Below are 18,240 nucleotides of genomic sequence, written 5' to 3'. Positions count from 1 at the left end.
GTCTCCCCCTGGCCTGCTCTGTGTCTCCTCCTGGCCTGCTCTGTGTCTCCCCCTGGCCTGCTCTGTGTCTCCTCCTGGCCTGCTCTGTGTCTCCCCCTGGCCTGCTCTGTGTCTCCCCCTGGCCTGCTCTGTGTCTCCTCCTGGCCTGCTCTGTGTCTCCCCCTGGCCTGCTCTGTGTCTCCCCCTGGCCTGCTCTGTGTCTCCCCCTGGCCTGCTCTGTGTCTCCCCCTGGTGGCCCACTCCTACAGTCAGTTTGGATTCGGGAGCTGAGGTGTTAAATATTTCCGTGCTGAAGCTTGTGCACAGGGCGAGGCTCGAAAACTCTGTTCCGTGAGACTCGGACACTTTCCCGGTCTGTCCCGCTGTCCTCTGCTGCTTCGTCCCGGGTCCTCCCGCGGTCCGTCTCGCCCAGGTTCCGTTTGCAGAAGTGTTTCTCTAGTTTTTGGACAGTTTTCCGCGTGTGCGCACGATGGTGACGCTGGAGACGCACCAGAGCCAGGAGCTGCAAGTCCCGGCCTCTGACCCGGGACCGAGTCTGGACTCGAGTCTGAACCTGAACCAGGTCCTGGACCCCGGTCTGGACCTGGGTCTGGGTCTGGACCTGGGTCTGAATCAGGACTCGGGACCAAACGCCATAACTGTGCTGACGCTGCTGGACAAACTGGTGCTCATGTTGGACACAGTGCAGAAGGACCAGCACAACATGGAGGTTAGATTTAAAACAATATGAATGAACATTAAACTATAACATACACGTGTCATTGTTTTATAAACCAGTGTTGATAATAGTTTGAACTTTAGAGGGACCAGTACAACATGGAGGTCAGCTTTATCATTTTAATTGATCCAAACCAATATAAACAAACATTAAACTATAGTTAAACATGTGTTATACAGCACAACATGGCGGTCGGACAATAATAACTATTGTTATTGTAATGTGTTAAACTCTTATAAACCAGTATGAAGCAAAGGAACCAACCAGCACATCATAGATCGAGGTTAGACATAAACTGCATTTAAACTCATAAACAAACATGAAATTAGTCACACATGTGGTAAACCAGTTTGAAACAGAAGGAGCAGCACAAAATGGAGGTCATATTTAACAACAACAACAACAACAACAACAACAACAACAGCAGCAGCAGCAGCAACAACAACAACAACAACAACAACTTTAAGATCTGGACAAGTTGAAATTGTTAAAATTAGAAATTAAAAATCTGACCTTAAAACATCTCCAGAGCAGTAGAACATCTGAGTACTGCAGTATTTCTTTTGACTGCTCCTACTACTCCGCTCACTGTAAAACTGCTACTACTTAAACAACTACTTTTACTACTATTGCTACTTCAACTACTACTACTACTACTACGACTACTACCTCTAAAAGTTAAACTGCAAAAGAGAATGTGGTACTGCAGTGTCACATCTCTACTGCAGTACCACAAACTGTGCACTGATACTGTTCTGCAGTATTATGTACTGCAGTATTATGTACTGCAGTACTTTGTACTTTTATACCTCAGTATGCAGTACTGAAGGTTCAGAGTAATATGTGGAATGTATAGCTGAGATGCTAATGATCAACCTGTTTAAGTTTCTAACACCTACACACAAACAGGAAGTGATATCACTGTGACCCCACTGTGATGTATCCATGACGTCACAGGTGCACCAGGTGCAGATGGAGGGCGTGGTCAGAGGAATCCAAGCCGACATGACCAAACTGTCCAAGAGCCATAGCCACACAGCCAACACCGTCAGCAAGCTGCTGGACAAGAGCCGCAAGCTGTCAGTGACCATGAAGGAGGTAAATATATTTTGATTTGGCTCGACTATGGCTCTTGACCCACGACCCCCACTGACTCCACCACATATATAAGTGTAATAGGCCAACAACACTGGACAAGTGCTGGAAGCTGTACATGTCACAAGTATGAACATAACTGTTTAATTATTATGATTGAATAACTGAACATAAGTGTGCTCAGACAGCCGTACAGATTATAACAGTTTGATTATTATGTTTTTATTTGTATTATTTCAGGTGCGTGCTCAGATGGAGAAACAGGGAGCTCAGGTGAAGAAGCTGGAGGCCAACCACGCCCACCTCATCGACCGCAACCAGTTTAGAGTTTTAATCTTCCAGGTACAAAAAACTCACACAGAGATTAGGGGAGAGCATCTAGAGTAGTGTTCAAAGCTGAGGCTGGGCAGGACGTGACCTGTGTGGAATGTTGAGGTTCTGTTCTCTGATCAGAGTAGCTATGACAACTACAGCTGAGTGAAGGTTTCCTGAAACAAATCACCTCATTGTTCCTCAGTGTTCCCCATTGTTCCTCAGTGCTCCTGTGTGTTCCTCATTGTTCCAGCGTCTTCCTGTTTCCACCAACGCGTTTGCAGGATAACACAGCACATACACACATGCTCTTTGCCCCTCCTCGCTCCGCTCTGACTTTGACTGTGGACCAGATCTGGGTTGGGCTCCGATTCCTCATGTTTGATTTATGTCACAAGTATTTAGTAGTAGTGGTAGTTGCAGCAGTAGTGGTATTTGAGTGATCTTAGTACAATTCTTAATTTGTAATATTGAGACTGAACAAATTACATAAAATGGACAAAATACAGTTTGTATTATAATAGTTTGGTATTGACCTTTTGTCATGAAATTAGACATACACCGATGCTATTCCGTAACACATAGAGAACACAATTCAATCTAGAATATGAAACGACACAGACACATCAGACATTTGTGTGGCATGCATGGGAGAAAACGCGGGGACTGTGTCAGCCAAGCCGTTGTAAGGAGCCTGGCTGACCCTCCTGCGTCTCACCCCCGCGTCTCACACCGTTTTTTCCCATGCTGGTTGGTTTTATTAGATATTCTGGAATAGGCGGGTCACATTTCTCATTGGTCAGCCTCACATCAAGGCACTTGGTATTTTTCCGTAGAGATCAAGCCTTGGGTAAACATTACCCAAACTCCTCTGGGCTGTCACCCCCCTAGGGTAAACATCCTTTGGCCCATCTTTATGACCCCTTCACAAATGCAGTTTGTCACACACCCGTTCTTCTCTTAGACTAATGATGCAGATAAAATATCACTATTATGCAGATAAAATACATCACAGAAATATAATCATATATTCACATTTTATCACATTTCCCTCCTGTTTATCAAAGCATTAGTCTACTGTCTCATATGCCAGACATACTCTTTTCAGTTTTCAACATGTCTTTCATATAGGTGTTAAAATGACACTTTTACACACAAAAAGTTATGCACAGTTCTCAACATTGAACACACTTCTTTTCTCTCGGCCCACCACATTTCTACAGCATTACTGTCCTAGATTTTGAGTCAGATTGGTTAATCTCTGTAATTTGACAAACAGACAATTTATCTTGTCTATAATTTGTGCGGTGTGATGGGAAATATAGAAGTACAAGCGGAAAGCCCTCAAACCCGCTGCTCTCTGCTCGGACACCCCAATAGAATCTAATACGTAGTATCAGGTGCTACTGGGACCAGATTGTCCACTAACCTCTCGACCTTGACCCTGCGGTATGGTTCTGGGTGATGCTGGTCTTCGTTATGACCATGGCTGGCCACAAAAGGGATACATAGGCACAACACCCCACAAGTGTCCCCACACCACCATACGTCCTCGCTTGGTTTCTTAAGAGACCTTCCGCTGCTCGCTTCGGTCACACCTATGACACATATGAACTGGTACATTTCCCATCTCAATTCATAATCTCATTAACATTACATGTAGTTATGTTGTAGCAGATAAAAAAGGCTCTCTTAGTTAGTGCAAACAACGGTGGCAACAATATGCCATTGTGTTTTTTCAGCTACTGTCATGTCAATTGTACATTGTACATTTCACATTACACATTTCATAACCTTTCATGTTGATCACTTATTTTCTTCCCTCTATTCCAGGTCTGTGTATGTTTCATTTCCCGGTAAACACAGTTGTGTATGTTGATCGATTGTCCCGATTGTCCCGTGCATAATACAGGTGTTCAGCACCCATATTATCGTCATTGCTTGTGATGATGATAACTGTTGATTCTTTTTCCACAGAGCATGGTACTCTGCGCACCGTAGCCTCTGGCTCTCGTTTATCGTAGCAGAGGATAGAGTATAGTACTTTGCGTACTGTAGAATCTGTTTGTTGTCTCTGCATACAAAACGAAGAATACAAACGAAGTCCTGCGTCTGCGATGTTATGGATCTGGTGTTGTGTTGTCTGCTGCACCCATGATCTCGTCCTCCCCTGGTGAGGACGACACGGTGTGGCTCCGTCCACTTTGCTCGTCCATTTGGCTCGTCTCTGTAAACACGACATCTCCAACACGTCTTGCTGCGGTGATAAACAAAGTCTTTTCGACAGTTCAGTGTATTTCAAACAGTTTTCTTGTTTACAATTTTTTTTTTTGAATTTTTTGATTCGGAATATTTGTTTACTCGTATATCCCTCCATTTGATAAATGGCTTTGCCCATTTCTCAAACTTCTACACTTAAACAAAATTCTATAATCCAGATAGTTTACAACGTTCACTAATCCAGGATGTAATCAAGGAAGAGATGGAATTGCGTCTGTCACTCCAACTCCGCAATGTCACCTCTTGCCCTTTCACAGTTCAGTGGTCACATCCCTGGCTGAGCCCCTCCTTCCACGGCGCTGGGCCCCTCCTGTGTGTCTGTAATCCGACCCTGCCTCTGCGATCTATAACTTGTAAATCTGTTTTACCACCATTTGTTTCATACTCCAAATGTTTCAAACTCTAAAAGTTTCAAACTATAAATGTTTCAAACTCTAAATGTTTCAAACTCTAAAAGTCTGGTGTCCACGTGTGTGCGCGCGTATGTATGTATGTATGTATGTGTGTGGAATACAAATACATCAAACAATAATAATTATCCCAATAATTCCCCCGTTGAGCTGGCCTTACGGGTCAGTTCACAACTTAGAATTCTTCACATAATTAATAATTTCACATCTCCTCTGTTTGTGTGGCCTGCATAAAGTCACCCATCTAATGTAATATGTGCTAATCTTCTATATGTGCTTCAGGTGAGTTTCAAACTCCATCTCTCACACCTGCTCATGTGGTGCTTTACAAACATTGTGTATTAGTTTGTTCTAGCAAGTCTATATGTGTATAACAATCAAAAAATCATCTATAAAAATCTGAATTCATCTTCATCTCTTATCAAGTTTAATAAAATCTTTATAATTGACTGTTGTCAATCAAACAAAACCCTTAAATTTGTTCTACAGAGCTCTCAAATACTAATATTTAAAACCAGCTGGGTTTAGCTTTACTTATTTCATCAGTTCAGAGCGTCCTCTGAACTGCTTTCTTCCCATTCTCCTGCCTTGTTGACCCCCCTTATCTCCCCCTCTCTGCCACGTCATCTGAGCACGCTGGAAGTCTCCCTCCAAAATCCTCTTATGACTTTTCCTTTGTCTTTTTACAGTTTGGGGTGATAATTTTGGCATTATGTGGTCTCGGTCGTCTGAGAGAAATGCTACTTGCTTTACAGTCACGGTTAATGTCAAGCTTCTAGAGAAAATTCCATATTAGATTCCTCCTCTTACTTACTTCGCTCGTGCACAGCGCTTACATTCACACATCTTTATGTCAGTAACAACTCGGCATAAGGCTTCATGACTTTCTTTCGGTGAGAAACTTAACTCGTGGTGAGCAATTTAACTCCTTTATGTGAGAACTTATCTACACAAAGCTAACCAATATTTTTCTTTTTTAATGAGTAAATATTAAACTCCTGTATTTTTGACTGAGAAATATTAAACTCCTGTATTTTTTAATGAGTAAATATTAAACTCCTGTATTTTTGACTGAGAAATATTAAACTCCTGTATTTTTGACTGAGAAATATTAAACTCCTGTATTTTTGACTGAGAAATATTAAACTCCTGTATTTTTGACTGAGAAATATTAAACTCCTGTATTTTTGATTGAGAAATATTAAACTCCTGTATTTTTTGTCAGTGAGAAATATTAAACTCCTGTATTTTTTGTCAATGAGAAATATTAAACTCCTGTATTTTTTGACTGAGAAATATTAAACTCCTCTTTATGCGAGTAACTAAACTCCTGCACAAAGCCTATGCATAAAACGTTTCATGGCTAACTCTTTCACACACAAAGTTTTGTCTGACCCTCTTCGTCGCCTGTGTTCTCCTGCTGCTTCGAAACGACGCGCTCTCCTCGCGGAGAATGAGGTGCGATGGGCGGCCACGGGAAAAGTGGACTTCCTTTAGCTGTGCACAGACTTCACCGATTCACCCGTCAATCTCCGCGAAGGGCAGCTGGTCGTCCGGCTCGATAGGACCAGAAAATGTCATGGAATTAGACATACACCGATGCTATTCCTTAACACATTGAGAACACAATTCAACTTAGAATATTAAACGACACAGAAACATCAGACATTTGTGTGGCATGCATGGGAGAAAACGCGGGGTCTGTGTCAGCCAGGCCGTTGTAAGGAGCCTGGCTGACCCTCCTGCGTCTCACCCCCGCGTCTCACACCGTTTTTCCCATGCTGGTTGGTTTTATTAGATATTCTGGAATAGGCGGGTCACATTTCTCATTGGTCAGCCTCACATCAAGGCACTTGGTATTTTTCCGTAGAGATCAAGCCTTGGGTAAACATTACCCAGACTATGTCGGGGACAGGAAGTGTCCTGTCTGTGATCACATTCCCCAAAATATTGGCCATCTATAAAAATCTGAATTCATCTTCATCTCTTATCAAGTTTAATAAAATCTTTATAATTGACTGTTGTCAATCAAACAAAACCCTTAAATTTGTTCTACAGAGCTCTCAAATACTAATATTTAAAACCAGCTGGGTTTAGCTTTACTTATTTCATCAGTTCAGAGCGTCCTCTGAGTGCTTTCTTCCCATTCTCCTGCCTTGTTGACCCCCCTTATCTCCCCCTCTCTGCCACGTCATCTGAGCACGCTGGAAGTCTCCCTCCAAAATCCTCTTATGACTTTTCCTTTGTCTTTTTACAGTTTGGGGTGATAATTTTGGCATTATGTGGTCTCGGTCGTCTGAGAGAAATGCTACTAGTAGTACAGTATGTAGATGTAGTAGTAGTAGTACAGTATGTTGTAGTACAGTATGTAGTACTTCTCATAAGGCGCTGGTACAGCTGGCAGCCAGGTGTAAACGCTCTCTCTTCTTTCTCACACTTATAGTGCTTTATCTCCTATATTTTGTAAATATAGTTAGTATATTTTTTTCTATTTTACTGTACGATAGGGACACGCGCTGGAATAGTTTTTTAATTCAACTGTTTTTGACTTTTTTCGGCTGGATTTGAGCGTTTTTCGTTGCGTTCGTTGTGTTGTTGTGACGTGAGCTAGCTCCGAGCGAGCCCACCAGCCCCTCCCCGCGCCCTCCGGCCGCGCTAAAGTACGGCGTGTCGTCGGTACACGTTTATATACACGTTTATATGAAAGAGGAACTTCACGAACGATCGAGACACGCACTGGAATTGCTTTAAATTAACTTGTTTTGACTTTATTCGGCTGGATTGAGTGTTTTCGTCGTGTCGTTGCGATGTGTCTTGGCTCTGAGTCCCCCGGCTCCGGCCCCGCCCCCCGCCCGGCGCCGTACCTCGTTTACACAAAGGAGGAACTCATGAGACTGCGGAGAACAGTCGTCTTACCCGGAGATCGTCACGTTATCCCGGCGGACATCCTAAGGAAAACGCAACGAAGCAGACGGGCTGGACGTAAACTCCGAGAGAAGAGAGGGACAAACAGGAAGTCGGTTCCCGCCGTAGTCATGGGTAACGTGAGGTCCCTTCAAAATAAAATGACGGAAATAGCGAGCCTCATGCGGTCCCAGAGGATTTACAGGGACAGCAGTGTCTTGATTTTCACAGAGACCTGGTTAACAGCAGAAATGCCAGACTCTATTGTAGGTTTGGACAATTTTCATCTGCTGCGGGCGGACAGAACTAGAGAATGCTTGAAGAAAAGAGGTGGAGGTCTGGCGGTGTATGTGAACACGAGCTGGTCCAAACCCGAACACTGCACAGTGAAGGAGCAGCTATGTAACAGGGATATTGAACTATTGGCTATTGGCATGAGGCCATATTATCTGCCCCGGGAGTTCTCACATGTGATTTTGATCGCAGTCTATGTGGCCCCGTCTGCCAATGCTGAAGATGCTTGTGAAGCACTGCTCTCCTGCACTTGTAGGCTGCAAACACGGCATCCACAGGCTCTCTTCCTCATCTCTGGTGACTTTAACCACGCTTCTCCCTCTTCTGTTCTACCAACATACACCCAGTATGTTACCTGCCCCACCAGAGAGAATAGAACATTGGACTTGTTTTTTGCCAACACCAAGGAGGCTTATTCTTCTTCCCCCCTCCCTCCCCTGGGCAGCTCGGACCACAACCTTGTACATCTGAGGCCTGCTGAGAGCGAGGAGGCTCTGAGGGACCGCTTCAGCACCACTGTCTGGACTGAGCTTTATGACCCACATGGGGAGGACATCAACACCATCACAGAGTGCATCACGGACTACATCAACTTCTGTTTTGAGAACATTGTTCCCTCCCGGACGGTGCGGTGTTTTCCAAACAACAAGCCATGGATTAACCGTGAACTGAAGGCTCTGCTGAAGGAGAAGAAGAGAGCCTTCAGGTCAGGGAACAAGGAGGAGCTGAGGACTGTGCAGAAGGAGCTGAGGAGGAAGATCAGGCAGGCTGAGGCCGGCTACAAGAGGAGGATGGAGGAGCAGCTGCAGCAAAAGAACATTCAGGGAGTGTGGAGGAGCCTGAAAACCATCTCGGGCTTCAAAATCCCCCCTGCCCAGACAGAGGGGGATCTACAGTGGGTGAATGATTTAAATGCTCACTTCTTGAGGTTTGATCAGTCACCCGCCCCTCCCCCTGCACAGCTGCATGCTCCCTCTTCCACAGCTGGACAATGCCCTGCATCTGTTCCTCTTCGCTTATCTGCCCCGGACCATCAGCTCCCCACTTCGCCTGGACTCACCCATCCCCCCAGCACACGGTCCCCCTGCCAACCACTGACTGTCACAGCAGCACATGTGAGGAGTGAGCTGAAGAGGATTAAAGTGAGGAAGGCAGCAGGACCTGATGGCATCAGCCCCAGGCTCCTTAAGTCCTGCGCAGATGAACTGTGTGGAGTTATGGAGCATGTCATGTTCAACATGAGCCTGAAGCTGAGGGTGGTACCACAGGTCTGGAAGACCTCCTGTCTGGTACCTGTGCCTAAGACACCGCGCCCCAAAGACCTCAACAGCTTCAGGCCAGTGACTCTCACGTCCCACCTGATGAAGACACTGGAGCGGCTGGTCCTGGACCACCTCCGCTCCACCGTGAGCTCAGCCATGGACCCGCTGCAGTTTGCATATCGGTCTGGCATCGGAGTGGAGGACGCCGTCATCTCCCTGCTGCACCGCTCTCTCTCTCACCTGGAAAAGCCTGGCAGCTCTGTGAGGATTCTTTTCTTCGATCTTTCCAGCGCCTTCAACACCATCCAGCCGCTGCTCCTGAGGGACAAGCTGGAGACGGCTGGTGTGGAGTATGACCTGGCAGAGTGGATCCTGGACTACCTCACAGACCGACCCCAGTTTGTGAGAGCCCGGAACTGTGTGTCTGACACTCGGACCTGCAGTGTGGGGGCGCCCCAGGGCACTGTCCTCGCGCCCTTTCTCTTCACCCTTTACACTGCAGACTTCAGACATGACACGGACAGCTGTGTCCTGCAGAAGTTCTCTGACGACTCTGCCATCATCGGACTCATCACGGACGACGATGACGCGGAGTACAGAGGACTGGCGCAGGACTTTGTGGACTGGTGTCAGCAGAACCACCTCCTCATCAACGCGGGGAAGACCAAGGAGATGGTGGTGGATTTCCGCAGACGCCACCCCACTGCCCCCTCACCAGTGAACATCCAGGGACGGGACATTGAGAGAGTGGACTCATACAAGTACCTGGGTGTTCATCTGAACCATAAACTGGACTGGACTCATAACACAGACGCACTGTACAGGAAGAGCCAGAGTCGGCTCTACCTCCTGAGGAGACTCAGGTCTTTTGGAGTGACAGGGCCACTCCTGAAGACCTTCTACGACTCTGTGGTGGCATCAGCCCTCCTGTACGGTGTGGCCTGCTGGAGCAGCAGCATCACAGAGAGGGAGAGGAAGAGGCTGGACAGAGTCATCAAGAAGTCCAGCTCCGTCCTGGGCTGTGCTCTGGACTCGGTGCAGGAGGTGGGGGACAGAAGGGTCCTGGCTAGATTCACATCTATGCTGGACCATGAGTGTCACCCCCTGCAGGACACTCTCTCCGCTCTGGAGAGCAGCTTCAGTGAGAGACTGATCCACCCTCGATGTGTGAAGGAAAGGTTCCGTAGGTCTTTCCTTCCTGCTGCTGTCAGACTTTATAACAAAAACTGTTAGTACTGAACACTCGCAATACTGACCTAACCTAATACTGATGTGCAATTCTGTCATATGTGCAATTGCTGTTGGAATTCATGTGCAATTCATGTGCAATTACTGTGAAATTCATGTTCAATCTATGTGCTGTCGTGACACATATTCATGTGCAATTACTGTCGGGATCACATGCAATGGTATTTATTTATTTATTTATTTGTCTATGGGAGTTTTTATTTATTTATAGGAGATCTTCTATTGAAAGTGTTTTTCAGACTTCCTATAAGTGATCTGTTCTTCTGTATCTACCTTTGTATCTACCTGCGTTGCACCAATGAAATTTCCCCATGTGGGACAATAAAGGAATATCGTATCGTATCGTAGTAGTAGTAGTAGTAGTAGTAGTAGTAGTAGTAGTAGTAGTAGTAGTAGTAGTAGTAGTAGTAGTAGTAGTAGTAGTAGTAGTAGTAGTAGTAGTAGTAGTAGTACAGTATGTAGTAGTACAGTATGTATGTAGTAGTAGTAGTACAGTATGTAGTAGTACAGTATGTATGTAGTAGTAGTAGTACAGTATGTATGTATGTAGTAGTAGTACAGTATGTATGTAGTAGTACAGTATGTATGTAGTAGTAGTAGTAGTACAGTATGTATGTAGTAGTACAGTATGTATGTAGTAGTAGTAGTAGTACAGTATGTATGTAGTAGTACAGTATGTATGTAGTAGTAATAGTACAGTATGTATGCAGTAGTAGTAGTAGTACAGTATGTATGCAGTAGTAATAGTATTGCAGTATGTCTATAGTAGTGGTATTACAGTATGTATATAGTAGTGGTATTACAGTATGTCTATAGTAGTGGTATTACAGTATGTATATAGTAGTGGTGGTAGTATTACAGTATGTATATAGTAGTGGTGGTAGTATTACAGTATGTATATAGTGGTGGTATTACAGTATGTATATAGTGGTGGTATTACAGTATGTATATAGTGGTGGTATTACAGTATGTATATAGTGGTGGTATTACAGTATGTATATAGTGGTGGTGGTGGTAGTATTACAGTATGTATATAGTAGTGGTGGTAGTATTACAGTATGTATATAGTAGTGGTAGTAGTATTACAGTATGTATATAGTAGTGGTAGTAGTATTACAGTATGTATATAGTAGTAGTAGTAGTACAGTATGTTTATAGTAAGAGGGTACTCCTTGTTTGCTCTGAAAACTCTGCAGTGTGTGTCTTCTGTGGGGGATGTCCGTATTTGGGCGTTGGTGGAAAAATGTGGAAATGCTTTTGGAAGATGAGTTTACGCCATCGCTATGGAGACACTCACAAAAACACAGAAGACGGAAAGAGAGAGAGAGAATGAGAGGGCAAGGGCGGGGGGAGAGAAAGAGGGGGAGCGAGGGAGTGGGGGAGGAGCAAACGGTCTAAATGTTGAATTGTTTAAGCTCAGTCCAGAGCTTTGTTGTGTTCATGTTGTCCTTGGGTGCTCTGGATGTATTAACGTTTTTATGTGAGGGATAAAACAGCTAAAATGACAAATCATCAGATCTCCATCCATCTCCGTGATGTCTGTCTGTGAATACTTTCCTATCTTCATACAAGTTTGTAGTTTATATATGACTGGTGTGATTGGTTAAAACATAGCTCAAGTCCCTCCCCTTCAACAGAAATGTAGAATTGATCAGAACTGTTGTTTACGTCTAGTTTTTTACAAATAAAAAGCTGTTCTTCGCTGAACCCACCAATTAGACATCAGAGAACAGTGACATCTAGGGCTGCCACGGTGATCAACTTGTGACTAGTCGATCATTGTCATATTTTAATCGTAATACAAACATATGAAAAAAACTTTTATAACAATTGACAATTCAAAGTGCTTCACACGACAGGAAAAAAAATGCATTCAAATCACAAAGAAATGACAGAAATCACAAAACAGTTTAAGACATAAAAGAGAAGAGTGCAAATAGAATCCTTTCAGTCACATGCACAGCTAAACAAAACTGTTTTTAGCTTAGATTTGAACATTGTCAGAGTAGAACCTGTCTCACATCTTCAGGAAGACTCTAGCTCTAACTTTAGCTGCATAAAACTGAAACGCAGATTCCCCATGTTTAGTCCTGACTTTGGCACCAGCAGGAGGCCGGTCCATGTTTAGTCCTGACTCTGGCACCAGCAGGAGGCCGGTCCATGTTTAGTCCTGACTCTGGCACCAGCAGGAGGCTGGTCCATGTTTAGTCCTGACTCTGGCACCAGCAGGAGGCCGGTCCATGTTTAGTCCTGACTTTGGCACCAGCAGGAGGCCGGTCCATGTTTTGTCCTGACTCTGGCACCAGCAGGATGTCGGTCCCTGAGGTCCTCAGAGTCCGAGATGGTTCATATGGCACTAACATGTCCGAGATGTACTTTGGTGCTAGGCCATGGAGAGACTTGTACACAAGCAGAGCTGCTTTAAAGTCTCTTCTCTGAGCCACAGGGGGCAGTGCAGAGACCTGAGAACAGGACTAATTTGATGGTACTTCCTGGTTCTAGTCAGGACCCGAGCAGCAGCGTTCTGGATGTACTGCAGCTGTTTTACAGCTCGTTGGAGAGGCCAGTGAGCGGCCGTTACAGTAGTCTAATCTACTGGAGACAAATGCATGGTTAAGTCTCTCCAAGTCTGGTTTAGACACTATATTTTTGGCAATGTTTTTTAGATGGTAAAAAGCTGCTGATGTTATTGATTTGACGTGGCTGTTAAAGTTCAAGTCTGAGTCCATTATCACCCCCAGATTTCTAACTTGGTTTGTTGGTTTTAGACCGAGACACTGGAGGTGACAGCTAACTAGGGTTGTGTTCAAAATATCGATATGACCATATATCGTCATGGACTTTATTGATATGAAGTCACAGCATCAGTATTTCTTTTTTTTAATGAAAAAAACAAACAGATTTTTGATACCCATAGGCTTTAAACGAGGTGGAATAGTACTTTTGATATGCTGTTTGTGCTGTGCTTCTCTGGCCGAGGTGAGAAGGAGCTGTGGACCTGATCAGAAGCTGATCTGTGCAGAAGATGCTGCTGCAGCATGTTCACACCATGTTCAGAAACATGCAATACTTTACTAGAATGTGTTCCATATATTTCTATGTGGATCAGTTGGTTAGATATATGAAGTTATTAGAGCAGAATGGATTTATAAATAAGTGCTTTGTGGATAAACATGACATTTCATACATTTTCTTATCCAGAGTAAAAACATTACCCATTTGGTACATTTTTAAGACCCTTTTTTCGAAAATGTATCGGGATAGGCATCGTAATGAGGGAATTGTATCGGAATATACAAGTATCAGGATACGTATCGTATTGCGAGGGTCTTGGCAATACCCAGCCCTACCGCTAACACGTTCTCTTGTTTCTGTGGGACAAAAGACGATGATTTCAGTCTTGTCTGAGTTCAGCTGGAGAAAGTTGTTTTGCATCCACACACTGATCTGTTGGATGCAGTAACAGAGTGAATCCACTGGTCCATATTCATCTGCCGACAGTGAAACATAGATCTGACTCGTCTGCATCATTGTGATAGGTCAGTTGATCCGCAGTGAAAATGTGTCCTAACGGCAGCATGTAGAGGTTGAACAGAAGGGGACCCAGGACTGACCCTTGGGGCACACCACAGGTCAGGGGCATGTGGTCTGAGACACAGCTACCAATTTAAAGTATTTCCTGTCTTCCAGATAGGACTTTAACCAGTTTAGGACGGGGCCAGTGATGCCCACCCAGTCCTCTAGTCTCTGTAAGAGGATCACATGATCGACAGTGTCAAAAGCAGCATCAGATCTAACAGAATTAAGACTGAGGCTTCGCCCGTGTCAGTGTTCAGGCGGATGTCTCAGTGCTGTGATGAGGTCTAAGTTGTTTATTAAGAGGAAATCTGTGAGCTGTTGTAAACATCATTTTCAAGGACTTTGTCGCAAAATGGCAGATTAGAGATGGCCCGATAAACATTCTCAGTACTGCAGCATCAAGACTGCTCTTCTTTAGGAGAGGCTTTATGGCCGCAGAATACTTTAATCACCATATTTCAACATTTATTTGGTTCAAATGTATCTAAAAAAATAATAAAATAAATTATGATATGACTATTTGACTACTAAACTAATCGCAGCTCTAGTGACATCACTCTCTATAATCTTCACCTGCTTCTTCTTCTTCTATGGAGTTTTATGGCGGCTGGTATCCAAGTGTTACATTACCGCCAGACTTCATTCTTTAGACTTTATTCTTTCCTCCATCTTCACCTGCTGTGCTCCTCCAATAGGAGCAGACCGAGATTCCGTCCTCGGTCTTTGTCAAAGACCAGCCGCCGTTTCCTCGTGATGACATCACAGAGGAGAGTGAGGAGCCAGAGCAGGAGGGGGCGGGGCTCCACACCATCGACCTATCATCGGATGAGGAGGCGGGGCTGGAGGCAGAGCTCGAGGATGACTGGTCCCAAGATCTGGATCAACTGGAGAACCTGGAACCAACAAGGGCAGAGAAACTGAAGAGATCCAGCCTCAAGAAGGTCCGATCTGCTCCTGTCTGCTCTAAACACGCTGTAAATGTTTAAACAGGGTTTAAACCTGGTATTCTGTGGTTCCAGGTGGACTCTCTGAAGAAAGCTTTTTCGAAGCAGAACATTGAAAAGAAAATGACCAAAATTGGAACCAAACTGGTGTCAGTGGAACAGCGGCAGAAACTCAAACTCAAGTCCCCCATTTCATTCGGGCACAAGAAGGTACAATTTTAGTCCTGCATTTGTATTGGTTTAGTCTTGGTTTAGCCCTGATTCAGTCTGGGTTTAGTCCAGGTTTAGTACTGGTTTAGCCCCCTGTTTGATCCTGGTTAGTCCTAGTTCTTGTTAAGACCAGGTTTAGTCTTGGGACTTAACCTGGTTTAGTCTTGGTTTAATCTGTTTTTTGTTCCAGTCTCGTGGATCGGTTGAGATCCCGGTGGAGATGACTTTAGAGGCTGTGGCTGAGACCAGGGACTCGCCTGATGCTCTGACCCAGGATGAGGCTCCATCTTTGGGGCATAAGGAGCAGGATATGGACCAGAGCCAGGACCAGAGCCAGGACCAGAGCCAGGACCAGAGCCAGGACCAGAGCCAGGACCAGAGCCAGGACCAGAGCCAGGACCAGAGCCAGGACCAGAGCCAGGAGAGTACTGAGGGTGTGAGTGTGGACTACGCCCTGTCTTCTACCTTGCCCCAAGAACAAGAACCCGACCAGGATCCAGACCAGAGTCCCAAAGCTGATCTAGAAAAAGATCTAGAGGAGGAGCCAGAGAAGAAACAAGAGCCAGAGGAAGACCAAGACCTTGTCCAGGATCCAGTCCAGGATGGGGCCAAAGCAGAGGAGTGATGCAAAAGCTTTCCTTCAGCAGCTGGAGTCCAGGGGGAGGTGGCCAGTCCACTTAAACAAAATCCTCTGTTTGATAAATACAAATCTAATCTGTTGTTTCCTCTGGACTCTGGAGACATACTGTATCTCATCACAGCATTTATCTTTATTTCACAGCTTTATTATAACTCTACGGTTCCCCACTGTAAAAGTCACAGGAAAATGCTGTCTTTAACTGAACCGTTCAATCAGAACCAAGGGTAACGGCGACATCTTGGGCGTTGGAATTGGAATGAGTGGTTTTCAAATTCTAGAATCTGATGCTGCAAGAAGCAGTTTTCCCTTTTGATTACATTGTATTTTGCCATGAAAGAGGCAAAAGGAAAACTCACAAATATTGAATCTGATAATTTCTCGAAGTGACAAGATGTAAGAACTCCCTGTATTACGACACAAATCTGCATATTTGATATGCATATTTATTTCAATGGGGATATTCGCAGCCCTCCAACTCTAAGTGTATATTCAGGCCTTATTTCTTTTATTTTATTTTTGCTTTATGTGTTCTTGCTGCTCTGACACTAACCTGATGCTTCACACGTGTTTTACAAACATTTGTTGTTACAATAGTCATTATTATGAAATGTAAATCTGTCGCTGCTCCGCTCTTTGGTTTCTCTGTTCTGAAAACATCTGCAGAAGACAAAGTGAGACTACAATTAGACTTTAAAGAGTTCAGCTCTTACTTCTCTTTCTCCTGGCTCCTCTCTGTGCTGATAACACTTTCCACATTCCACTGGAGCCGCTCCTCTTCATTCTTCAGAGTCAAACTTCTCCTTGTGATGGAACAAAACATCTGCACATTGAGCGGAGCAGAAACAACTGACGAGACCAAAGATTCACTCAATAAACTATCACTCAAACATACTCTCTGTTTTTAATTACCATTTCATCCATGTCAGATAAGTAATAATACATACAATTTTCTTTTTAAATGCATTGTTTATGGTTCAGTTTAACTGCATAACAACAGTTTGAGCTAGAGTGGAGTGAAAATCAAACACATTTTTAATAGTCGGAGTTTCAATGAATTTGAATACTGAAGTCATTGGTATCGAATCAGAATCAGGTTTTAACGAGATTTTAACGAGTGGTCAGAGGTTAGTTGTTAATTGTTTTGAACTATTTTTGACATATTCTTTGAGCTCTGGTCAATCAGAGCAGGAAATACAACAGTAATGGGCTGCAAAGACTAAACTAACAATAAACCCAAGAAGGTGCTCAAATCAACCAAAATATGGATCCAACTAAGTTATTTTATCAACCCAGAAAGTGGCATTACATCTAAGTTATAAATCAACATTTTTTGCTTTTTTGCATCTTTTGCTTGTGTCATTTGCTCCGTGTGGACTGAGCACAAGTGCATTTATGTAGAGGCACAGGTGCATTTATGTAGAGGCATAGGTACATTTCTGTAGAGGCACAGGTGCATTTCTGTAGAGGCACAGGTGCATTTCTGTAGAGGCATAGGTGCATTTATGTAGAGCCACAGGTGCATTTCTGTAGAGGCACAGGTGCATTTCTGTAGAGGCACAGGTGCATTTCTGTAGAGGCACAGGTGCATTTCTGTAGAGGCACAGGTGCATTTCTGTAGAGGCATAGGTGCATTTATGTAGAGCCACAGGTGCATTTCTGTAGAGGCACAGGTGCATTTCTGTAGAGGCACAGGTGCATTTATGTAGAGGCATAGGTGCATTTCTGTAGAGCCACAGGTGCATTTCTGTAGAGGCACAGGTGCATTTCTGTAGAGGCACAGGTGCATTTATGTAGAGGCACAGGTGCATTTCTGTAGAGGCACAGGTGCATTTCTGTAGAGGCACAGGTGCATTTCTGTAGAGGCACAGGTGCATTTATGTAGAGCCACAGGTGCATTTCTGTAGAGGCACAGGTGCATTTCTGTAGAGGCACAGGTGCATTTCTGTAGAGGCACAGGTGCATTTCTGTAGAGGCACAGGTGCATTTCTGTAGAGGCACAGGTGCATTTATGTAGAGGCATAGGTGCATTTCTGTAGAGGCACAGGTACAGCGTCACAAACAGCAGGGGGCAGTAGAGAGCAACTAGACACAATAACACGGGTGAAAAACTATCCAAACGCAGGGATTGGCAAACTTGGATAAACTCTGGGTTCTGAAATGTTACCCGAATTTCCAAGTAGGAATTCCAGTGTAAATGTACATGTTGGTATTCAATGTGTAAAGGTCAATTTGACATATTTATGTTGTATGGTAAGGTTCTGCTATTATTTTGGTAACTTCCTGTGTAACCGGAAGTGATCGTGAAACGGAAGTCTACTTGACACTAAGGAAAAGACGCAAAGTA

General features: G+C 44.3%; 1 protein-coding gene across 2 annotated transcripts; it reads left to right on the top strand.

The window, feature by feature from the left end:
* Window positions 1–353: 353 nt before the first annotated feature.
* Window positions 354–16,739, top strand: cavin2b (caveolae associated protein 2b). Of its 2 annotated transcripts, none has more exons than XM_072450800.1 (6): window positions 354–709; window positions 1,676–1,816; window positions 2,054–2,155; window positions 14,798–15,043; window positions 15,122–15,256; window positions 15,447–16,738. In XM_072450800.1, the coding sequence occupies exons 1-6, from the start codon at window positions 470–472 to the stop codon at window positions 15,879–15,881; spliced, it is 1,299 nt and encodes a 432-aa protein (XP_072306901.1). In that variant the 5' UTR covers window positions 354–469; the 3' UTR covers window positions 15,882–16,738. The 2 variants fall into 2 exon arrangements, with proteins under 2 accessions (XP_072306901.1, XP_072306987.1); XM_072450886.1 differs by lacking the exon at window positions 354–709 and adding an exon at window positions 806–822 and having other exon boundaries at window positions 15,447–16,739.
* Window positions 16,740–18,240: the final 1,501 nt, after the last annotated feature.

The sequence above is a fragment of the Eucyclogobius newberryi genome, unplaced genomic scaffold, assembly GCF_026437365.1.
Source record: "Eucyclogobius newberryi isolate DKJ021-1_F unplaced genomic scaffold, fEucNew1.0.hap1 SCAF_1, whole genome shotgun sequence".
NCBI classification, from domain to species: domain Eukaryota; kingdom Metazoa; phylum Chordata; class Actinopteri; order Gobiiformes; family Gobiidae; genus Eucyclogobius; species Eucyclogobius newberryi.
This window is presented reverse-complemented; position numbering and strand designations above follow the sequence as displayed.

Coding starts and splice junctions, on each gene's coding strand:
- cavin2b (XM_072450800.1), top strand. CDS start 470: ATGGTGACGCTGGAGACGCACCAGAGCCAGGAGCTGCAAGTCCCGGCC. Junction 2,156..14,797: donor TTAGAGTTTTAATCTTCCAG/GTACAAAAAACT, acceptor CTCCTCCAATAG/GAGCAGACCGAGATTCCGTC. Junction 15,257..15,446: donor TTTCATTCGGGCACAAGAAG/GTACAATTTTAG, acceptor TTTTTGTTCCAG/TCTCGTGGATCGGTTGAGAT.